This window comes from Columba livia, chromosome 17 (assembly GCF_036013475.1).
Source record: "Columba livia isolate bColLiv1 breed racing homer chromosome 17, bColLiv1.pat.W.v2, whole genome shotgun sequence".
In the NCBI taxonomy this organism is placed as follows: domain Eukaryota; kingdom Metazoa; phylum Chordata; class Aves; order Columbiformes; family Columbidae; genus Columba; species Columba livia.
Window position 1 is genome coordinate 9,235,964 of NC_088618.1, and position 18,832 is coordinate 9,254,795.

At 45.9% G+C, this 18,832-nt stretch overlaps 1 protein-coding gene across 9 annotated transcripts in view; it reads right to left on the reverse strand.

The window, feature by feature from the left end:
• GGT1 (gamma-glutamyltransferase 1) overlaps nt 1-18,832 on the reverse strand; it is a 57,630-nt gene that overhangs the window by 10,166 nt on the left and 28,632 nt on the right. For 4 of the 9 annotated variants that reach the window (XM_021289621.2, XM_065033723.1, XM_065033721.1 and 1 more), the window contains one exon: nt 22-189. In XM_021289621.2, the coding sequence (XP_021145296.2) occupies nt 22-185 (164 nt within the window). In that variant the 5' untranslated portion in view covers nt 186-189. Of the gene's footprint in view, nt 1-21; nt 190-1,905; nt 2,780-6,090; nt 6,287-13,265; nt 13,957-18,832 lie in introns of those variants that run through there. The other 5 variants (XM_021289626.2, XM_005503884.4, XM_065033720.1 and 2 more) reach the window with 5 other exon arrangements.

The window sequence follows — 18,832 nt, forward strand, 5'->3', positions numbered from 1 at the left end:
CATGGCACAGTCAGCAGACACCTTCCAATTATTGAGCACTGCCCCGCATCTGTAGCCACAGCCGCCCTCTGATAAATGTGTATGTCCTCCAAGCGAGTGCGCAGCCCGAAGAAGAGAACCAGGAACAAGATGAGCCCCAACAGGGCTGCAGTCAGCACTCCGGTCACCACATAGTGCTTCTTCATCTTCCTGTGGGAAGAAAAAGGATCATCAGCCTTGCTGCTTCTGGGGGACATGGGAAGTAGGGAGCAGATGATCAGGCACAAGAGCAGTGTTTTCTTCTACCTTCTTTCACATCCACTGTTTTCCCCCCTGCCCCCGGCAGATGACAGCTCTGCCCATGGCAGGGCAGTTTGGGAAGGAGTTGGCAGGGAAGGTGTGAGCCCAGTTCTGGCCTTAACAGTTACATCAGAGTGATGTTCTGCTTTGAAGTGAAATAGAATATCAAGAGGGGAGGGGATGTTCACGATATCCTGTACCATTACCTTTCAGTGGTGACAGGACAACCAATTGCTCTTTGTGAATGAGGATTTTAGATGCTCAGCAGGCATTTAAGTTACTGCTCTGCTTAGAAGGACAGGGGCCAATGTCAGATTGGATTTTGCCTAATTCCCAAATCGAGTCAGCAATAGCAATCAGAGACTTTTTACTGGATTTCCCCTCCAACACACGCTGGCAGCCCCTTCACCTCCTCTGTAATGTGATGGAGTCAAGGACCTCATCCTGCCCACACTCTGAAGGCAGGCAGGTGAGCAGCCCTTTGTGTCTACCTCTTCCTCCTTACTTCACAGCCGTGTGGTGAGGCTGGATATATGAATTCTTCCCATCTTTAGAGCCCTTGCTTTTTATCAGGTTTCCATGAGTTCTGAGCTGTGGGCAGTGAGCTCCTCCTCCCCTGAACCTCTCACAGAGGTGGTCTCCCAAATTTCCTCACTCAGAATCATATGAAGGCCTTTTCTGTGGGCACTGCTGGTGCCATTTCTTTATGCCCCTGCTATCTCTGTGCAGAACAACCATTCTAACAACTCCAAAGCTTTTACCAGCTTCCCCTTTACTTATTATTGCCATCCTGTTTGCAGAGTGATCTACTTCACTGAGCACCCCAGGGACTCCTGGGAGCCTTTTGATAAGAGCTCTGAAGTGTTACAGTACCTGCAATGAAAAGGACCCAAACTATCACTTGAGTGAGAACCTGTCTTATAGCAGGTAGGTAACCTCATACACCAAAAAAGCAGCAGTGAGAAGGGAAATCCAAGGAGCAGAACATAATTGATGTTAGTCATGACTCACATCATCCTCACAGAGGAAAAATTCAGAGGTGTAACTTCATATAATCTGCTTTTAAATAATCTGTCTATGAAGGAGTGTCTGTCCAGAAGGTTGTCAATGACCAGTGCAAAACACATCTTAGTCACTAGCGAGCAACCTTGGCCAAAGCTGTTTGGCACACGGCAGGATGAGCACAGCACACCCTCCTGTCCAGGGCCCTTGGCCAGAGCACCTTTCCAATCAACCTGCCAGTTTCAGAGGGTGATGGCCAGTGCTCATGTCTCCATGTTTCCCAGTCCTGCACATAGATGCTCTTGGGGTGCACAGGGTTACAGTTCATCTGTGAGCAAGCACCAGGATACCAAGGAGCTCTCCAGTGAGCGTATTCCAAACATACACCAGTATGAGTCGAGAGCTACTGGGGAGATGGAGAGTCACTGCCATCGTATTGGGACTGGCAGTTCATGAAACACAGCTTGAATAGCTACTCTTTGACCTTTCCCATTACAGGATTGTTCCAGCAAAAAAAGACCTAAATTCATCATATCGCCTTCAGGTACCAACTTCCCTGTGTAGTGCAGCTTTAGGTTTTCACCACGACCACTGCGCTTGCGTAAAAGCCAAGATGCCCTTTACCTTACCGAAGCATCTGCCATCCTCAGAGACAAGCCAATCCCCGGCATTGCGGCTGAAGAGTGGATTCATCAGTCCCATCCTCCATGGATCTTCAACAGCCCAAAGGAGAGCAAACTCCAGCAGTCAGAGCAGCACTCGCTGCCTTGCAGCAGGATTAGGGAGCAGTGAGTATGCCAGCACTGAGCTAACTAGAGGAAAAAGGCCAGGCCAGCCAAAGCAAAACTCTTCTCAGAAGGAGGAGAATAGCAAGCACTGCCCCCTCCACCTCACTTCACCCTCCTGTTACTTAAATTAGGAGATATATATTTGCTATCCAAGCCCTGTATATGTGAGTCTTAGTCTGAGTGCTAAAGACTTCCATCTCCAAGTAAAGCAGCTCAAAACAAGATGTAAATCTACTATATGTGCTGTTCTGTAAACAAATGTCAACTGAGGGCAGTAAAAGGTAAATGGATGAAATGTCTTTCCAGGTTCTAGAACTTGATTTACACTGAACTACTTTTAAAAAAGACCAGTGGCATGTTTGCAGAGCAATGACTGTGCAGGGAAACAGAGAAGCCATTATGTCCCAAACAATAGCTCACACACAGCCTCAGAGTTTAAATACAGTTTTGTTTGTTGGCAGAGAGAGTTCAGCTTCAGCACTGGCAGTCTCCTCCAGGCTTCACAAGAAATGCCATGGCATCTTTTATCTGCAGCCCAGCTAGGCAGAAGGTACTTTGTTTTATCTGAAGGCTGCTCTATGCTGGCCTGTCCCCCAAGCCTGGGGTGACTCAAGCGCCATGGGTGGTGTGTTAACCCATCGGCTCCTGGCTGGGGCTGTGCAGTTCTCCTGCACAACCGCTTGCCTTGCCACTGGGCTCCTGGAAAGATTTAATGCCTTGTCCGGCAAGTTATTCTGAGAGCAAGAGAGGAGAAGGGGAAACCTCAGATGGTACCTCTGCTCTCCTCTTTCAGCTCCTCTCTGGATTCAGATGACACTCCTGAGCATCTCCTAGACCCATAAGAGCTCCACACTGAGTGCCCAGCTGCCCAGTGCATGCACAGACCTTGGAAGGGGCCCTCCAGCCCATTCCATATGCCTCAGGTGCAGCTCCTGACCTGCAGCCAGCCCCTGGGGTGAGGATCAGACACGCACCCCTGGGAGCAGGAACCAGCACACAGTCTGCAGTGGAGAAGAGACACCCATTGCTGGGCACTGCTCCTGCACTGCGCTGTGGTACCACGTTGCCCTCTGGGCTGGGCCTCTGGGGCCCAAGTGGGGCCACAAAAAGGGAATTTTCTTAATAAAACTGCATCTGTTCAACATGTCAGATGGATCCTGGTAAGGAAGCTGCAGATATATGAGCTAAAGAATTGCAGCTTTCTCTTCTGCAATAGTACAGAGAGCAAACTCAGCTGAAAAGAATCACCAAGCCAAACAGGCACTTTGTTTGCCATGCAGCAATCAGGTGACGGATCAGGAGCCTGCAGACACCCACGCACTAACCCACCTCGCCACACTTGCCCTGTGTCCTGGGCAGGCGTGCTGCAGGAACAGCTGAGTTTTTGCACTGACAGACTTTTGGAGTCTCGGCTCTGAAGTCGAGTCCCTGCTATGATTTATTGCTGGGAGCGGAGCAGCAGCTGTGTGCTGCCACCTGAGCTGGCTCCCCAGCTATTGTCTGCCGACGCTGGTTTCCACCTCCAGACCTCTGCCAAATCCAGCTGTTCGGAGGCTTGGCCAGCACTTCAGTCACACAGCACTGCTTGGCAGCAGCAGTAGGTCTCCAGAAGAGAGGAGCTATGAAACCATTAAAAGCAACATGGTTATTTCTCATTGCTGTAATGGTCCAACAGCCAGTCCTAGCCACAGAATTTAAAATGCTAAAGGATTGCATCCATCAGCGTATGAAGCAAGGCCTTCACAGCTCCTCCAACAGAACTTGCAGTTACCGCAGTGCATCAGGCAACCTGAAGGCACTTCTGGGTCGTTTTTCTTTTTGTTTCTTCCCCCACACCCTATTGATGTTTTTTCACAGGAATTTCAGGAAGCAACACGAGCAACAACTCAAACAACACAGACCACGCAACCACATCTACTGTTCAGACTCCTCCTTTTCACGGCAGAACACGCAATCCAAGGTCTCCATTTCCTGATGGTTAAACTCACTACTACAATGGTCCAACAGCCAGTCTGAGCCATGGAATTTAAAATGTAGGCTGATAGTTTCTCTTAATTTATCTTGTGAGATGGGAAAGATCATCAAGTGGCAGAGTTACACTTATGCGAACAAACTCATTGAGATGTATTTGGATGTATTACAACATTCACATTTTTTTAAACATGATATCATTTTTGCATTAAAAGAACCCCAGTCCAACAGGTTAGCTAGTGTCAGCTGGGAATACAGGGTCTGACATCTCTGCCAAGAGAGCTGGAGCACACTGGAGAGATGAGGAACCTGCCATGGTCACGGAAAGCACCAGGAGAACTGAAAGAGGAGAAAGATGAGATGTGCCAGCCATAAGGCAGGGGAGAGAGAAGAGTGAGATACCAGAGGATGACAACGGAGTCCAGGTATGGCCGGGCACTGCCTTGCTCCTGAATGAAGTGGTGAAGAAAGTATCCACTGACAACACCTGAAACTTTCACCAAACAGGCTTTAAACCCATCTTGCAACAGCCACAAACCTCCGCACCCACTCCTAAGAGGTCCTGGTACTCCCACCCCCAGCCCACCAGCAATACTTGGCCATCAGCTCTGAGACACCCGTCCTTACTTTCCCCAGGCAGCACATGTTATGCAAGGATGGACTGGACAGCTTGAATCTTGCCACAGCACATAGGCTAAACTCTTCTGATAAAACTCAAAGTCTAATCCATATCAATAACATTGCCATATTTAAATAATTAATAATAAACAACTGAAAAAATGTTTTCACACTCTACTGTTGTGCATACTGAACTGTCAGTGACTTTTCAGTGAAAAGGGACATAGAGTGAAGAGCTGCAAGATTACCACAGGGTCCCCAGAGCCAACAGAGGCCTCAAAAGAGCAGAACCAGGTTGCTAGCAGCAGGGGCTGTTCACACAAACATCCTGTTACTGATCCAGCATTATGTGACAACCTAATGAAGGTGCCTGCACCTGATCACACAGGTGGAGGCATCTCTAAAGTGTATATAAGACTTGTGCTGACATTGTACTTTGGGATTGGGCATGCAGAAATGATCGGTCGGACCTGTCTGGCTACAGGTGCATGTACTGTTTGACAGGACAGGCTACTTATTCCCAAGGGCTGTTCCCCCCAGATGCAGGTTAAAAGCCTTCAGCATCCTTTGTTAAGCCTGGCGTTGAAGGCTCATGTGCACACAGATCAATTCTAGGGAGAAAGGCCTCCGCAGAAATCAGTGGTCCTTACTCATTGCTGTGATGTGGAGCCAAAGATAACACACACCGAACAGATCCAAGCAAAAAGTCCCTGAATAAAGCAGGCTGTTCCAGCTGGCTTTCAGTATACAGCTACTGTAATCAAGATTCAAAACTCCTCCACAAGCATTAGGTTTTCTGAAGCCTAATGGCATGTAGTATTCTGTCCACTGTAAACTCCAAGTTCATTGGGAGACAATAATTTCCTCTTGAAGCAACCTTTTTTCCCCAAAAATACTTTAATGTTTCCTGCGTAAATTTTAGTGTCAAATTCACTTTTTCTTTTTTAAATTCAAGACACTTCAGCATAAACTATGCAGTTAGAAAAGGCAGAAAGGTGGAATAAATGCAGAATACCCCATTTCACATGGTTTTCACAACTTCTCTAGTTGTGAACCTCTCAGAAATCCAGAACTGGCAAACAATCTCAAAAATGCAAGTTATTAAAATAAAGTTTTATAAGCTCATTCAGAACATCACTGTTATATTCACACCCAATTTAAAATCAAAATGCTTCATTAAAGTACTTCTATTCTTCCAGCTGTTGAAAGATATGTTTTCAGATGCTCTTCTGCCTTTAAATAGAAGTTGTTTATTAGACCTGAGCTTATTCAGACTGGTTAGTCAGGTCCTATCACACTCTTTTGGCAAGCTTTCATCTGATATATTAAAAAAAGTCACATTGTCCCATATTACGTTGGATAAGAAATCCCACACAGCACTTCCAGGCTGAGGGAAATGGCTTAATGAAGGTAATTTCTAATCCCCCCTTACCTCTTGAGAGTTTTTGCAAGTCTGTCCTGTCCTTCTGCTCAGATCTTTATGTACTGGTATCCTTTGAATATCCTTTTCTCAAGCAGCAAACCCCTTTCCAGGGACCATGTGTCCTTGTAGCAGTAACCACTATCTTCCCATGAAAACTCTCTGGAACATACCACACTATTTGATATTTGTACTGCTCTGCTCATGGAGATTAACCCATTGAAACTCGTTATGCTTGAATTCACCAGAGGAATGCATAAGTAATCATTGACTGGGTGAAGAGTCAAGAACCCACACCTTTTAAAATGCATGTTTTGGCTTCCACAAAGGTTGCGTATCACCAGCAGAATCATTCTATGTTCTTTGATTCAGTTACTACGAGGTGCAAATGTGAGTGTTCTCACACCTCATCGCTGGCTCTTAAGTTCTGAATACATAACTGAGAAAATATGTGGTCACTTTAAGTAGAAGTGCTCCCATATCCACGTGGTCCTGTACCCTGCTGCCCCTCTTGCCTAACCAACGGTTACCCTTATTGTTCAAAATGAAACTGGATTTTAAGCATGTCTGTACCTTGCAGCTCAAACTCACACACCCTGACAGATTCAGCTGTGATTACATTTGGTGGGAATAACCTCTCTGCCAAGTGTGAGTGACTCCAGGCAATGCAAGGGCACCTGATCAGCTCTCATATCATCTGTTCTTCAGCAATCACAGCTACACGCTACCTTAAATTGTCATTGATTTTAGTTCAGATCAATACTCCAGCAGCAAAGAGTAGATGCAACATCTGTTCTGCCACCCCTGCTCCCGTGGCATCACCCTCCTGCAGGAAGGATGGCAGGAAGGTAGGGATGAAGAAACCCACCCTCCATCACTAAACCTCACTGAGGCTTTTAAGCAACAGTTCTACATGTCTGCTTGCACCAAGTCTAGAAGTACAGTTGCAGCTCAAAGGTTGCAGCTCACCTGCCATTGAACAGTGTAGCATAAACCCCAGTAGCAACCCAGATTCAAGGTGATGAGCTGCATGAAGTGTCTTTGGACTCTAAGGACTAGCCTGCTAAAGCTTATGCCACTGCTGCTGCCCATGGCTTGCTAGAAACCTCAGACCCAACTTTGAACACAAGAGCTACTGCTCACCCAGAACGCAGCACAGGCAAATCATAGCTTGCCTGAAACTTGGGCACAGCGAGGACTCAAGCCCACATGTCCTAAGCCTGATTTTCAGCCAGCAGGCTGTCCTGCAAATGCAGGATGAAGCAAAGGCTGCCTAGATGCCAGTCAGTACTGCTAGATGCTAACTTTTGACCTACCAGCATCAGCCAAGTGGTTAATATCTCAATTCCAAACCTGCCCAGTCACCTTACCTCACTTGAACCTTTGACTCACTGGATATTTATTACTTCAGAAGGGTGTTATCTATATCACAATGACTCAGCAATAAAGTTTAGCCTAGCTCCAAGGCTAAAGGCTTTGGGGAACACAAGCCATAATTCCTCTGCTTAAAACTACATCTTTCCCTAATGGCACCAAAATGGAGTTCTGTTTAACGTTCACATTGGTAAAATCAGCATTATAAAACATGAGCATTCCAGCCTTGAGATATCTGGAAAGAATTGAGCATCTACCCATCTTTCAAAGAGGACTTTCAAATACCCGTTTCAAGACATTGCATCAAGAGGCCAGGTCCCTTCATTATATTGCTATTGTCCAAGAGATCTTGAACAAAAATGGAAGCTTTCTGGAAAGTAGGTACTGGCACGGGAAATGTTCTGAAGACTCAGAAGGATTTGATGTATCTACTGTTTATACCTGGCCACTCTAATGCAGACATTCAAAGCCCAGGCCACATTCAGTGAGTAACACATACAATCTAATGTATTGATGTGAGACCCATGATGCTCCACAGAAAAAGATTGTGACAGGAGCTGTTCCAAAACAACTATTCTCTGAAGGGGCAGATAGTGTGGAAAGATACCTGCCCTTTGCCCCCAGTAAACTGAACTGCACTTCCAGCCTGTCATACCTTTGATATTGAATATGATTAATATTTTATAGGGGAATTTAAGATGCAATCTGAACTGAACTGAAGCCTTTTCTTAATTTAGTAAGTTCATAGGTGTAGCAGTATCAGGTTTTACAATTAAAAGGTATTTCAGAGCTATAAAACTATGTCCCTGAAGCAGGTCTAGGTCAGAAAAGTATCTCCCTGTCACCACATTTGTCTCAGAGGGTACAAAGGCAGCTATCTGCAAGAAACCTCTGCTCTAAATTGTGATCATCCAGCTGTTACTTTTCACCCCCACTGCTGAAAGGCAAGTTTTATAACAGTGAGCCACCAAAATTAAGCACATCCCTATGTCCAGCTCCAAGGGCAATGCACTCTCATCTGTGGCATGTTCTTACCAGCACAGAGCTGGAACAAGTTGGATACTCCTCAGCAAGTTACTCTTCCACTTGTGCACAAGTAGAGTTGAAGATAGGGTTGGAGAAAGTTATGAAACCTGAAGTTAGTGTTTCTGGTTCTGATAGGAGAACACCTTGCTGTGCACAGGTTGCACTATGCACAACCACCTCATTTCAGTTGTACATAATCTTTGGGAACTGTCAAGTATCTCTGTCCAGGCATTAATCTAATAGTTTCTCTTGTTACAATTCAGTTTTTACTGTTTCACACAGCCAAGCCACACCTCAAGCAGAAATGCATGGTTAATGCAGGTGCATTGCTGCCTTGTAAATCTCAACATCTCAACTCATTACGAAAAAAGAATAAAAAACCTCCTGCAGGGCTTGCCACCTCTTTCCATTTGTGATGTTCATGTCATGGTCATCTTTACCATTAGCCAAAAATTAGCATGCACTATTACATTGAAACATGAGCAATGGAGTGAAATCTCCGTTAGTTCCTTCTGCTAAAGGATTGCATCCATCAGCGTATGAAGCAAGGCCTTCACAGCTCCTCCAACAGAACTTGCAGTTACCGCAGTGCATCAGGCAACCTGAAGGCACTTCTGGGTCGTTTTTCTTTTTGTTTCTTCCGCCACACCCTATTGATTTTTTCCACAGGAATTTCAGGAAGCAACACGAGCAACAACTCAAACAACACAGACCACGCAACCACATCTACTGTTCAGACTCCTCCTTTTCACAGCAGCACACGCAATCCAAGGTCTCCATTTCCTGATGGTTAAACTAATGTGTTATCAGAATAGAAGCTGTTACAAGATGCCCTCATTTTGGAGGTTATCTTTTTTTTTCCCCCATCATTTTTCCCCTCTAACAGAGCAATGTTACCATCCAGTACTACCTGAATATAAACATTAAATAATATCTTGAGCTCCCAGTAATACAGAGATGTTAATAAGCATGTGAGGCTTCTTCCCACTAAATAACAGTTTTGTTCTTGCTCCAGTGTTCCACGATTAGGGCAACCCGTGGAAGTTAAGAACCAGCTGCATGGGTAGCAGGCAGTCCTAATCTAAGCTAAACACTACATGAGAAACACTCATGCAAGAAAAAGAGATCACTGCTACAAAAGCCCTGGAAAACAAGTCACCAGGGGATAACCTTAAGAGAAAAGGTATTTTAGGAGCTCAAAAAGTTGCCTGGTATGTAACAGGTCAAATTGACCAAGAGTAGGGACACAACTGTTGACTTTTCACAGCTGAAACTAAATAAGCAGATGTTTGTCCACAGCCAAAGCACCTCTTATGGTCCAGTGAGAGCTGCTTGCACTATGATGTACCTACTCAAAGAGGAGGAACCCACTAATCCACATCTTCTCATTTTATAAAGTCTGGTTTCCCGTATAATCCATAGGTGCATGCTCCTTTCTGGGGCAAAGGTAAGGAAAACGAAAGCTACTGGTAAACGGGGAGGTTTATTAATCCTTTCTTGCCAACCACGTGGCCCAGTTCTGGTTACATTCTTCTGCCCTCACAAGAGGCTGAATTACTGGGACAGTGTTTTGGTGTGACAGCTGATGAGGCTCCTTGGCCAAAGGAGGTGTTGTTGATTACTATGCAGAAGAAACAGCAATTTACCTTTGACAAAGACCACCGGGATGTGTTTAAAGGGGGAAAGTTTTGGTAAAGCCTTTTAAGGTTGTACTTTTCTGACATCAAGGATTCACGTTGCTGGCATATTAATAAAATTGTTTTCACCCCAAAGGATTTTTATTCTGGCAAAGTGATTATCATCCTAAGGATATTCCATGCGTAGAAGATACATAAATCTAAAGGAGAAGATTATTAGTGGTATAAGATACTCAAATGGATTATGAGAGGTGTACTGGTATTCAGGTTATATAGCTTAGGTTATAAAAAGGGTTAGCACAAAAAGCTGTTTTCTGAGCTTTCCTTGAAAGAATATTTCTGCATCTTGTGTCATCTTGTTCTGTCAGATAAAGAGAATGTATGCATGAAAGAAATAACAGCTTACTAGTGATACTGTATTTTGTAAGGGTATTTTCTTGATTTTGGTAGTAAGGGATGTTAACCCTTATTTCCTATTTTCTGTTCAAATGACTTTCTAGAATAACTCCATATGCCAAAGTAAGCACAATGACAGTAACAAGGACCAATTCATTAAACCTTAACTCATTTCAAGTCCTATCTGACAATAAATGCAAACCTCCTGCTCCTTCCTTCTAGAAAAGGGTAACTGATCAAGGTCTGTCTTATCACTTCTCCTCAATTTGTTATCGTTCTGCTATTTAGACTCAGTCTTTACTCATAAATTTTATATCGAGCTTCACAGTTTCCAAAGACTACACCAATTTGTACCCTTTATTTTTCAGCTTTATGAAGCCCTTTCATCTTTGCAAAGCCTTTCTGCCAGGCCCCCAATGGGACTGTATTCTTGCAGTGAACAGACCTGCCTTTCCACACAGCAATCAGCTCAGCAGCACAGCCCCATATAGCTTCCCCTCAGCCTCGCCGTCCTGGAATAGAAGAGGGCAGAGCGCTACTGAAGGAAGAGACAGGGGAAGAAGAAAACCTAAACTGGTGGAAGGGAAAAACAGAGAAAAAATAAAGGAAGGAGGCAGAGAGGAGGACAAAAAAAGACTAAAGAATAGGAAAGGAGGAAACCAAAGGGGGAAGAAATTAAGCCCATCCACAAGACTAGAGGCTTCTCCAGTTTAGCCCGATTGCTGCAGTCGGACCTTTACTTCACATGCCCACCGAAGCTCTCAGACCACAGATAAAGTTTGGACTTTCTTGGTCCTTTGCAGAAGGATTTATTTAACTTTATTGCCATAGCAGTTAACCATCTATTTTATAGGCTGTAGAGCATCTGGACAGGAGGAAAAGAAAACAACAAAAACCTAGATTCCAAAATAATACATTAACTGAAGAGGTTTCCACAAACTTCAGCAGAAACTGGAAAAGAGCTCAGTTTCCAACTGAAAAGATTTGCAGCTACCTGCTTAAATTCACTTCCTTTTGCTAAATCAAGACTCTGCTAATACATGAGTGTCTTAATTGCCACAGAGCAGGTTTGAATAACTTTGCCAATCCTGGAGCAGTCACGGTCTGACTCCTGCTTATTGTGGACAGCTGAATCGGGAAATGCATCCCAGGTCTGGGACCTTGTGCTGTGGAAACTGAGAGAGGAGCCCTGGTCCCAAGAGCCCACCTTTGATGTGAGCTTCAGCTCAAACAGAACAGCTGTACAGGGACAGAGTGGATTTTTAGTGGGGGATGTTGTACGGCTTCCACTAGACAGGTAACCAGAGCTGTTGGATTCATCTTGAGCAATCAGCATGAGGTGGATATACCACAGCATGAGAAACAGCCAAGGGCAGAAGCAGGTCTTTGTTTTCCAAGCACACATAGGAGACGGCCATTCTTTTTGTTCTGGTAACGAGCACACGGTCTCCTAGGTGTTGTTCTGGTTCTTCATGTGTCCAAATATTAATTTTCCTTGACAGAAGCTGTTCCTTCTCACACAAATGCAGTTGCTCTTGATTGTTTCTTGCAACAGAAATTTATTTACAAAAAACTAAACATGGCCTGCTTGGTTTATTTCAGGACATTTCTTTCTGCTTCACAGGCCAGTTTCCCCATACGCAACTAATCCCCTGATGTGCTCTGCTGAGCGCTCCCCCTGCTCTGCATCAGGAGCTCTGTTCACTCCCACATCATCGCCCTTCCACTCTGCTCCTGCAGAACACCCCCAGCATCATCCCATTGTCCCTGCAGCTCTCCTGGCTCTGCACCTGCCTCCTGCCCTTCCCCCTTGCTGCCACCTAAGAAACCTGCCAGTGCTTGAACTGCCCTCCCAACAGAGCCTGCGTTTTCCACGTTACCACTTACAAGCACAGAACGATGTGGAAAGCAGAGGTATGCAAGACCTATGGATTTCAGCTGACTCCTTAGACCTAGCTTTCTCTGAAAAAGACCACTTGCCAGAAGGACTTAGAATTAAGTAAGAATTTCTCATCTTTAGGACACCATGAAATCTGCCTTCCAGTGTCTGTATAGCTCTGATGTCTCTGGTAGTTTTGAGAATATTTCCTCTGTCAGATTGCTAAAGCAGCACTTCTCTTATAAGCAGGCCCTGTCACGCTACATCCAAAACCAGGGTCAAATTGTGACTTGGTCTTATGACCCTGGATACCAACCTTTCCACAGACATTTTCAACTCAATAAGGAATGAAGACCAACATCAAGTTGGGCGGTAGATAGAGTACCTTCAAGGGTAGGATGGGCCATACAGAGATGAAATAACTTGCCCAGTGACCAGACTGAGATCCCAGGTCACTAGATCCCCAACTCCTTTCTCTGATCTCAGCCCCTGTCAGAAAACCCAACTCCTCTTGAAACCATCAGTTCATGTACTGCTGACCCTATCAAACCAGATAAGTAGCTCTCCTAAGGGGTGAATTGGCAGCTGTTCAGACTACCTGGGTAGAGATGCTGCTGCCTGTGACCTGGCCTTTGTTAAGAGAATCCAAAGACAAAACAGGAGATCAAGACTTGGCAATCTCTATGAAAGAGAAACACTTGCTCTTCAATCCTGAGCCTGAAGGCTTGTGAAACAAAGGTATAGAGTATGATTAAAGAGCTGGAAAGGTATGTAGTAAAGGGGAAAGAAACAACTCCTCTATTTCACAGCCCAATCCAACCCAAATAAGAGAAGATACAAATAAGATGATAGATAAAATCACACTGTTTACTCACTACTTTAGAATCTCTGTTCTTCGTGGGTGCAGTTCAACTTCTGCTAGTGACATCAAAAGAAGGTGCTTCTGCCTTGCTCTCTTGCCCCTTGTTCCTCAAAGGTTCCCAAAAACAGGGATTTCAAAAGCCAGATTGGTCACACAGAGCTGAGTGGCAGCAAGACCTTATATATGGGAGTGGTCAGAAAGGCAGGGTGATGTAATGAAGCTGTATCCTTGAGCAGTAAAGGCATAGCACCCTTCCCCCTTCCCGTCCCTGAAGAATTACTGGCTCACAGGGCAAGCTGAGAACAGAGTGGTCAGAGACTTTCCGCACTGTACTTTCTCACGCTAAAGGGAACAGCACAGAGGTTGGAGAGAGAGGAATGATCAAACTTGAACGGAGACAATACTTTGATGTTGGGTAGTCCCAGGAGTGAATCTCTACTGGCAAAGTTGTTTCTTCTCTTTTCTTCATGCATTGAACAATACGCTGCTGGTTGCTGGTTTTACCTGTGGCACAAGCCGTGACAGCAAGGACACCCTCTGCGTTAGAGCACTGTTGCCCCCATACCCACCCCGGTAAGGAAAAACCTATTCCTGCATTCTTCTAACTTAGCTGATGCTGGAGCACTGCCCAGCTCCATGGCCATAGGGGCTGGGAGCTCTGTGGAGGAGAAGGAACGTGTATCCTGTAAAAGGTGGTGTCCTGGACACTGACCTGGGAAGCTCTTGAGAGGCACATCCTGTCCTTCTCCATCAGAGGAAGTCTTGTGGCCTGTGAATGGAGAGGAAATCTCTCAAGGATGCACCATTGCTCTCCAAAAGGAAAATAACTGATTTTCAACTTCCTTCATTACAGCTTTGTTGATCTTTCACTGAAGGGTTTGTTTGGCAATGAAAAGCCGTGTCACATATTAGGACAAGGTTTGACTGATTCAGAGCTTATAAATTATTGATTATCTCTGGAATAGCTGTATGAAGGAGATGCCAAGTCTGACGAAAGATGTGCGTGTCTTCTCAGCCACAGCAACTGGAAAAGGCAGGAGCCAGCTCAGCCTTTCACAAAGCGGAATTCATAGAGTTACTGTCACCTACCAGCAATGGCACGAAGATCTGCGGGATTACACAACAGCAGCCAAATAAATGCAACCAGTTCCCAGAATCTAAATCCCACACCAAGAGGAACCTCTATGGATAGCTCTTGGCTTTGGGTGGGGGAGATGTGGAAATGAGTCTTGCAAGCAGAGCTGCTTACATAATGCTTATTGAACTGGAGTTACTTTTTCCACTTCACGGGTTATTTTTCAGCGAGAGACCTCCCCTGTCCTCTTCATGTAACGCTTGTCCAGCCCGAGAAAGGGAGCTGTTTAAAACACTGTAAGGAGCGTTCCTGTACACCAAATCACTGTCCAGATCTCATTTACCTGAAGGAACAGGCCTGCTTTGGTAGTGTCAAGGGACTCAAAATCAGACACACATCTGATGTAGATGCCCTTCTTCTAACTCCTAGGAAGGCTGCATAAGAGATTTTTTTTTTCATATCTAGGACAAACTAGTTTTCTCTTACATGTCTAAGATTTGCTCACTATATTTGTACTCCCCTGCAAATTACATAAGCATGATCTCAGTAAACTATTCCCTCTTGTTCTGTTGTTTTGGAGGGGGCCTGGCTTTTGCAGCTGATGGGATCAAACCAGAAACAATTAACATTGTATTGTTTGGATATCCTTATCCAAAGAAGAAATCTGCACCTCTGGCAAGCATTTTTCAGGATGACCACAACTGCAGCAGATACCAATCATCCCAGAGAAAGCTTCCCATTTGCTCAAGGTGCACAATGTCTTTTACAGGCTAGTTTGGAGACAGCCTAAACATACTAGGTCAGCGGCAGGGCAAGCTCTGATCACATTGTAAGTACAAAGGGGAAGAGCAGAGTTATAGTTGGTCCTTTCCCCCATTACTCCACTGATACTCATGGTAAGAGAGGGAGAGACCCAGGAGAGACTGGGTAAAACTGCCTACCAAATAACATCCTTCATACTCGCCGCACCTACAGGAAGATCCCCAAACTCCATAACCTGTCCAGATTGCTGAATTCTTATCATCATCACAGCAAAAATTTTTCCTACTTAACAGCATTTTTAAGCTACTATCAGGGCCAGGGAGTCTTACAGGCCAACATGAGAAAAGCATTAATATCCACACTTTAGAACTATGGCAACAGAGATAATCTTGACCTGGCCTCAGTGCCTGGGCTGGAATAAGAAACCCTCCCCCCAGATTCCTTTAAGTGTGTTGCTAGATATCACCTCTCTTCCCTGTCATGTGTCCTGTATATGCAGTAAATCCAGACACGGTTGAAAGTGACAAGTGCAGAGACTGACAGTGATCTAATGCACAGTGCCTGGATCTCCGTGGGCTGTTGTTTTTGCTGTTTCTCATGTTTCTGCCCCACTGTAAACAGGAAATTAATAAATCATGAAGATAGCTCTGTCTCCTAGTGAAAAATGACAGCAGACTAGATTGCAGTAGCAGAGTCGTGAGATTCAAAGTGTTTGCCATTTAATAGAAAACTTGCGGATTGCTATACAAAGTTGTTGGGTAACTAATTGCTGTTAAAGTCCAACCAAAGCAAGAGGGACCTAAAAACAGAGGAAACAAGGACTTTTCCCAGGAGGAGCCAAGGTTCACTATGCAGAACTCCATGAATCTTTTATCCATTCTGCCTAAAAATCAGTGAGACTCAGATGTGAAGTTCAGAAGTTACCCAAGGCTCAGTCCCATGGAGATCCGTGTGTGCAGCCCAGCCAAACTTCACCTTGGGAGAGCCACACTTCTCAGGAAGCCTCATGACTTCTTGTCCCTTTCTCAGCAGTTTCTGCTGCAGGATCAGCTCTACTGGTCTCAGAGCAACAAATGAAACCTCTTAGCGTAAAATTCAGCGCATCTTGGTAAGGCAGAATCAGTCCAGGGTTGCCTTAGTATGGCAAGATTTTGATCAGACCACTTAGCAGCTTTGGGTTTGCAACCTCTCAGAGAGGGCTGAGGCAAAGCAGCAGGGGCAAGGAGTGGTGCAGCCAGCCCCAGACCTGCTGTGCTGCAGGAGCAAAGAGCCCCTGATGGCTGTTCAGGTGCTGCGTGGAAAGAATTTTCATGGAGTCCCTGAGAAGGCTTCAGATAAAGTGCTAATTTGCATGGAGTGTGCAGAGGCTATGTACTTTCTGGCTATACCACCACCAGTCTCCAGAGGGCAAACCCATCTCTGGGATGAACACCCAGAAGCAAGAGTTCCATGGGCTGAGGAATTCTGATTTACACCAAGACCATTCTCCCTACTGTGGGCAGGTGAGGAGGGTGCTCAGCAGCAGTCCAGATAATTCATATAACACTACACAGGAAGGTCGCATACTGTGCCAGACAGCTCATGCTGTAAGTGAGGATCTGGACTTACATCTGTTTTATTCCAATGGCTCTCAGCACCTTACACTGACTGTTTGTTCCCCAGAATGCCAGCCTTGGGAAATAAATGGATTATCCTTTCTAAAGATGACACTGCCTGCAGCTCTGAGTACTCCCCTAGCCCTTCAGGCTCACAGTTAGTCCAGTTAAGACTTGGGAAATTCAGTTCATCTCTGCATGGCCATTTGCAACCCAACAGTTTTGACCTTAAGAGGAAAATGCACAGTACAGATATAATTTTTGTGAAAATATCCTTGAGCCATAGCCCTTATGGGGGATGGACACTTTTGTAGAACGGGGCAGGCTCCTGTCACAGCCCGTACTTCAACAAAGCAGTCAAGTATGTTCATCTTCCACCAGCCAAAGGGTATACACAGAAATCACTGGATGATTCTGTGTGTTCCCAGGCTGATGGTCACAACGTTCATACAAAAGAAGACCACAGAGACAGGAGCCTGTCCCAATGGGCTCTGCATCTGAATGCAGAAACCTGGCACGTTTGATGCTCGATGCATCTCCTGTGTTATAACACAGGACTGCAGCGCAGTAAGTGCTCAAACACCAAGAGGCCTCCTGTGCTGAAAGAGGAAACCTGCTATGAGGAGAACAAAACTCACATCTCAAATAGAGGTCCTAAAGCCCTAGATGGGAGAAAAGAGTCCCTGTCTGGTTTATCTTTTGTAGGCTTGTTCATTTTGGTGCTGCAAAGAGCACCAGAGATGGTCATTGCTTTTGAGATGCCAGAATCACAAACCTCTGCCTCAAAGCACTTGCATCCTGTCTTGGAAATTGTGAACAGGCTGGCTGGGCTGGAGGCAGAGGCTGTACCAGCACAAGTCCTGGGAAGACCCACTGGCCATGGCTTTGAAAGGAGCACATGTGCCACAGAGGCTGGACACGCAACACTGCACAGCAACCAAACCTGAACGCGAGCCTGGCTCCATCACTGGTCCCACCAGCTCTCCCCCTCCATCCCACACGGATGGGCTGCTCTGTGTTTGCTCCACAGCCTCTTCGTGTTGGGATGGGGCAGATGCTGGATGTTTTCCCATCAGCTGAGCCCACAGCTGCTGCCATTTCCACTGCCAGTGGGAGTCACAGATCCCTTTACCACGTTTCAACATATCTGGGGAAGGCTTTGTTTGTTTTCCCAGTACACCAGGGCTGTAATTAGCTGGCAGAGTAGGCAGCAGGATAGTCACACCTGCACAGCATAAAAGTATATGAGTGAGCAAGATGCTTTTAAGCCCCCCTTATCAATCAGAGATCCCTGACCACTACTCCCAGGCAGGGAAAAATGGCGACAGGTGGGAAATTGCTGGCACCTCTCTGGCTCTGCACTCTCAAAGACCAGGGTGTCTCCCACAGGTTGAGAGGAGGGGCAGTACAAACATAGGCATCCCCCACACTACAAGAGCTGCAGCCATCGGGCACAAATGGACATTTGCAGGAGGACAAGCAGCCTCTCCAAGGCAAGTCCCTCACCTTCCCCTGCAGACAGAAGCAAAAGGGCTTCCCACAGGCTGTGGCCGTATTCCCACCCTCCTCCTTTCCCCAGATGTCAGGCATACATCCCTGACTCCAGCCCCCTGATGCATGGGGAGACAATACAATCGTTTTCTGATAGCCATTGTGCCTCTGCTGCCCTCCTTGCACAGGTGCCTTGCAGCACTGGGGAAAAGGGACAATTTGCTGGTGAGGTCAGCTCTGGTGTGTAATGGGGATTTGGGGTAAACAGACCTTGGGGACTCAATGGGGCTGCTCCCTCATGAGAGGTCCCATGGCCAGAAATCAACTTAGAACTTGGGCAGGGCAAGTCTGTGAAGAGACAGGAGACTAGATAAAAGAGACATTGCTTTTTTTAAGACAGCAGGAAGAAGCAGGGGAGAGAGGCAGAGTCGAGGGCTCAGCCTGGCTGTTCAGATCTGAGGGTCCCAGAAATGCTGGCTGCTCTTGAAAGGGCTTCCTGCCTGCCCCCATGCCACTCTGGCCGCCTTGCTGGCTTCTGCCACACAGATCCCACCAGACTCAAGCTAATTTGGGCTCATGGGGAAGAGCGCAGAAACACAATGGCCACAGGAATGAAAAGCAATGAGGATGACACCCAAGAGACTCATCCTTATCAAG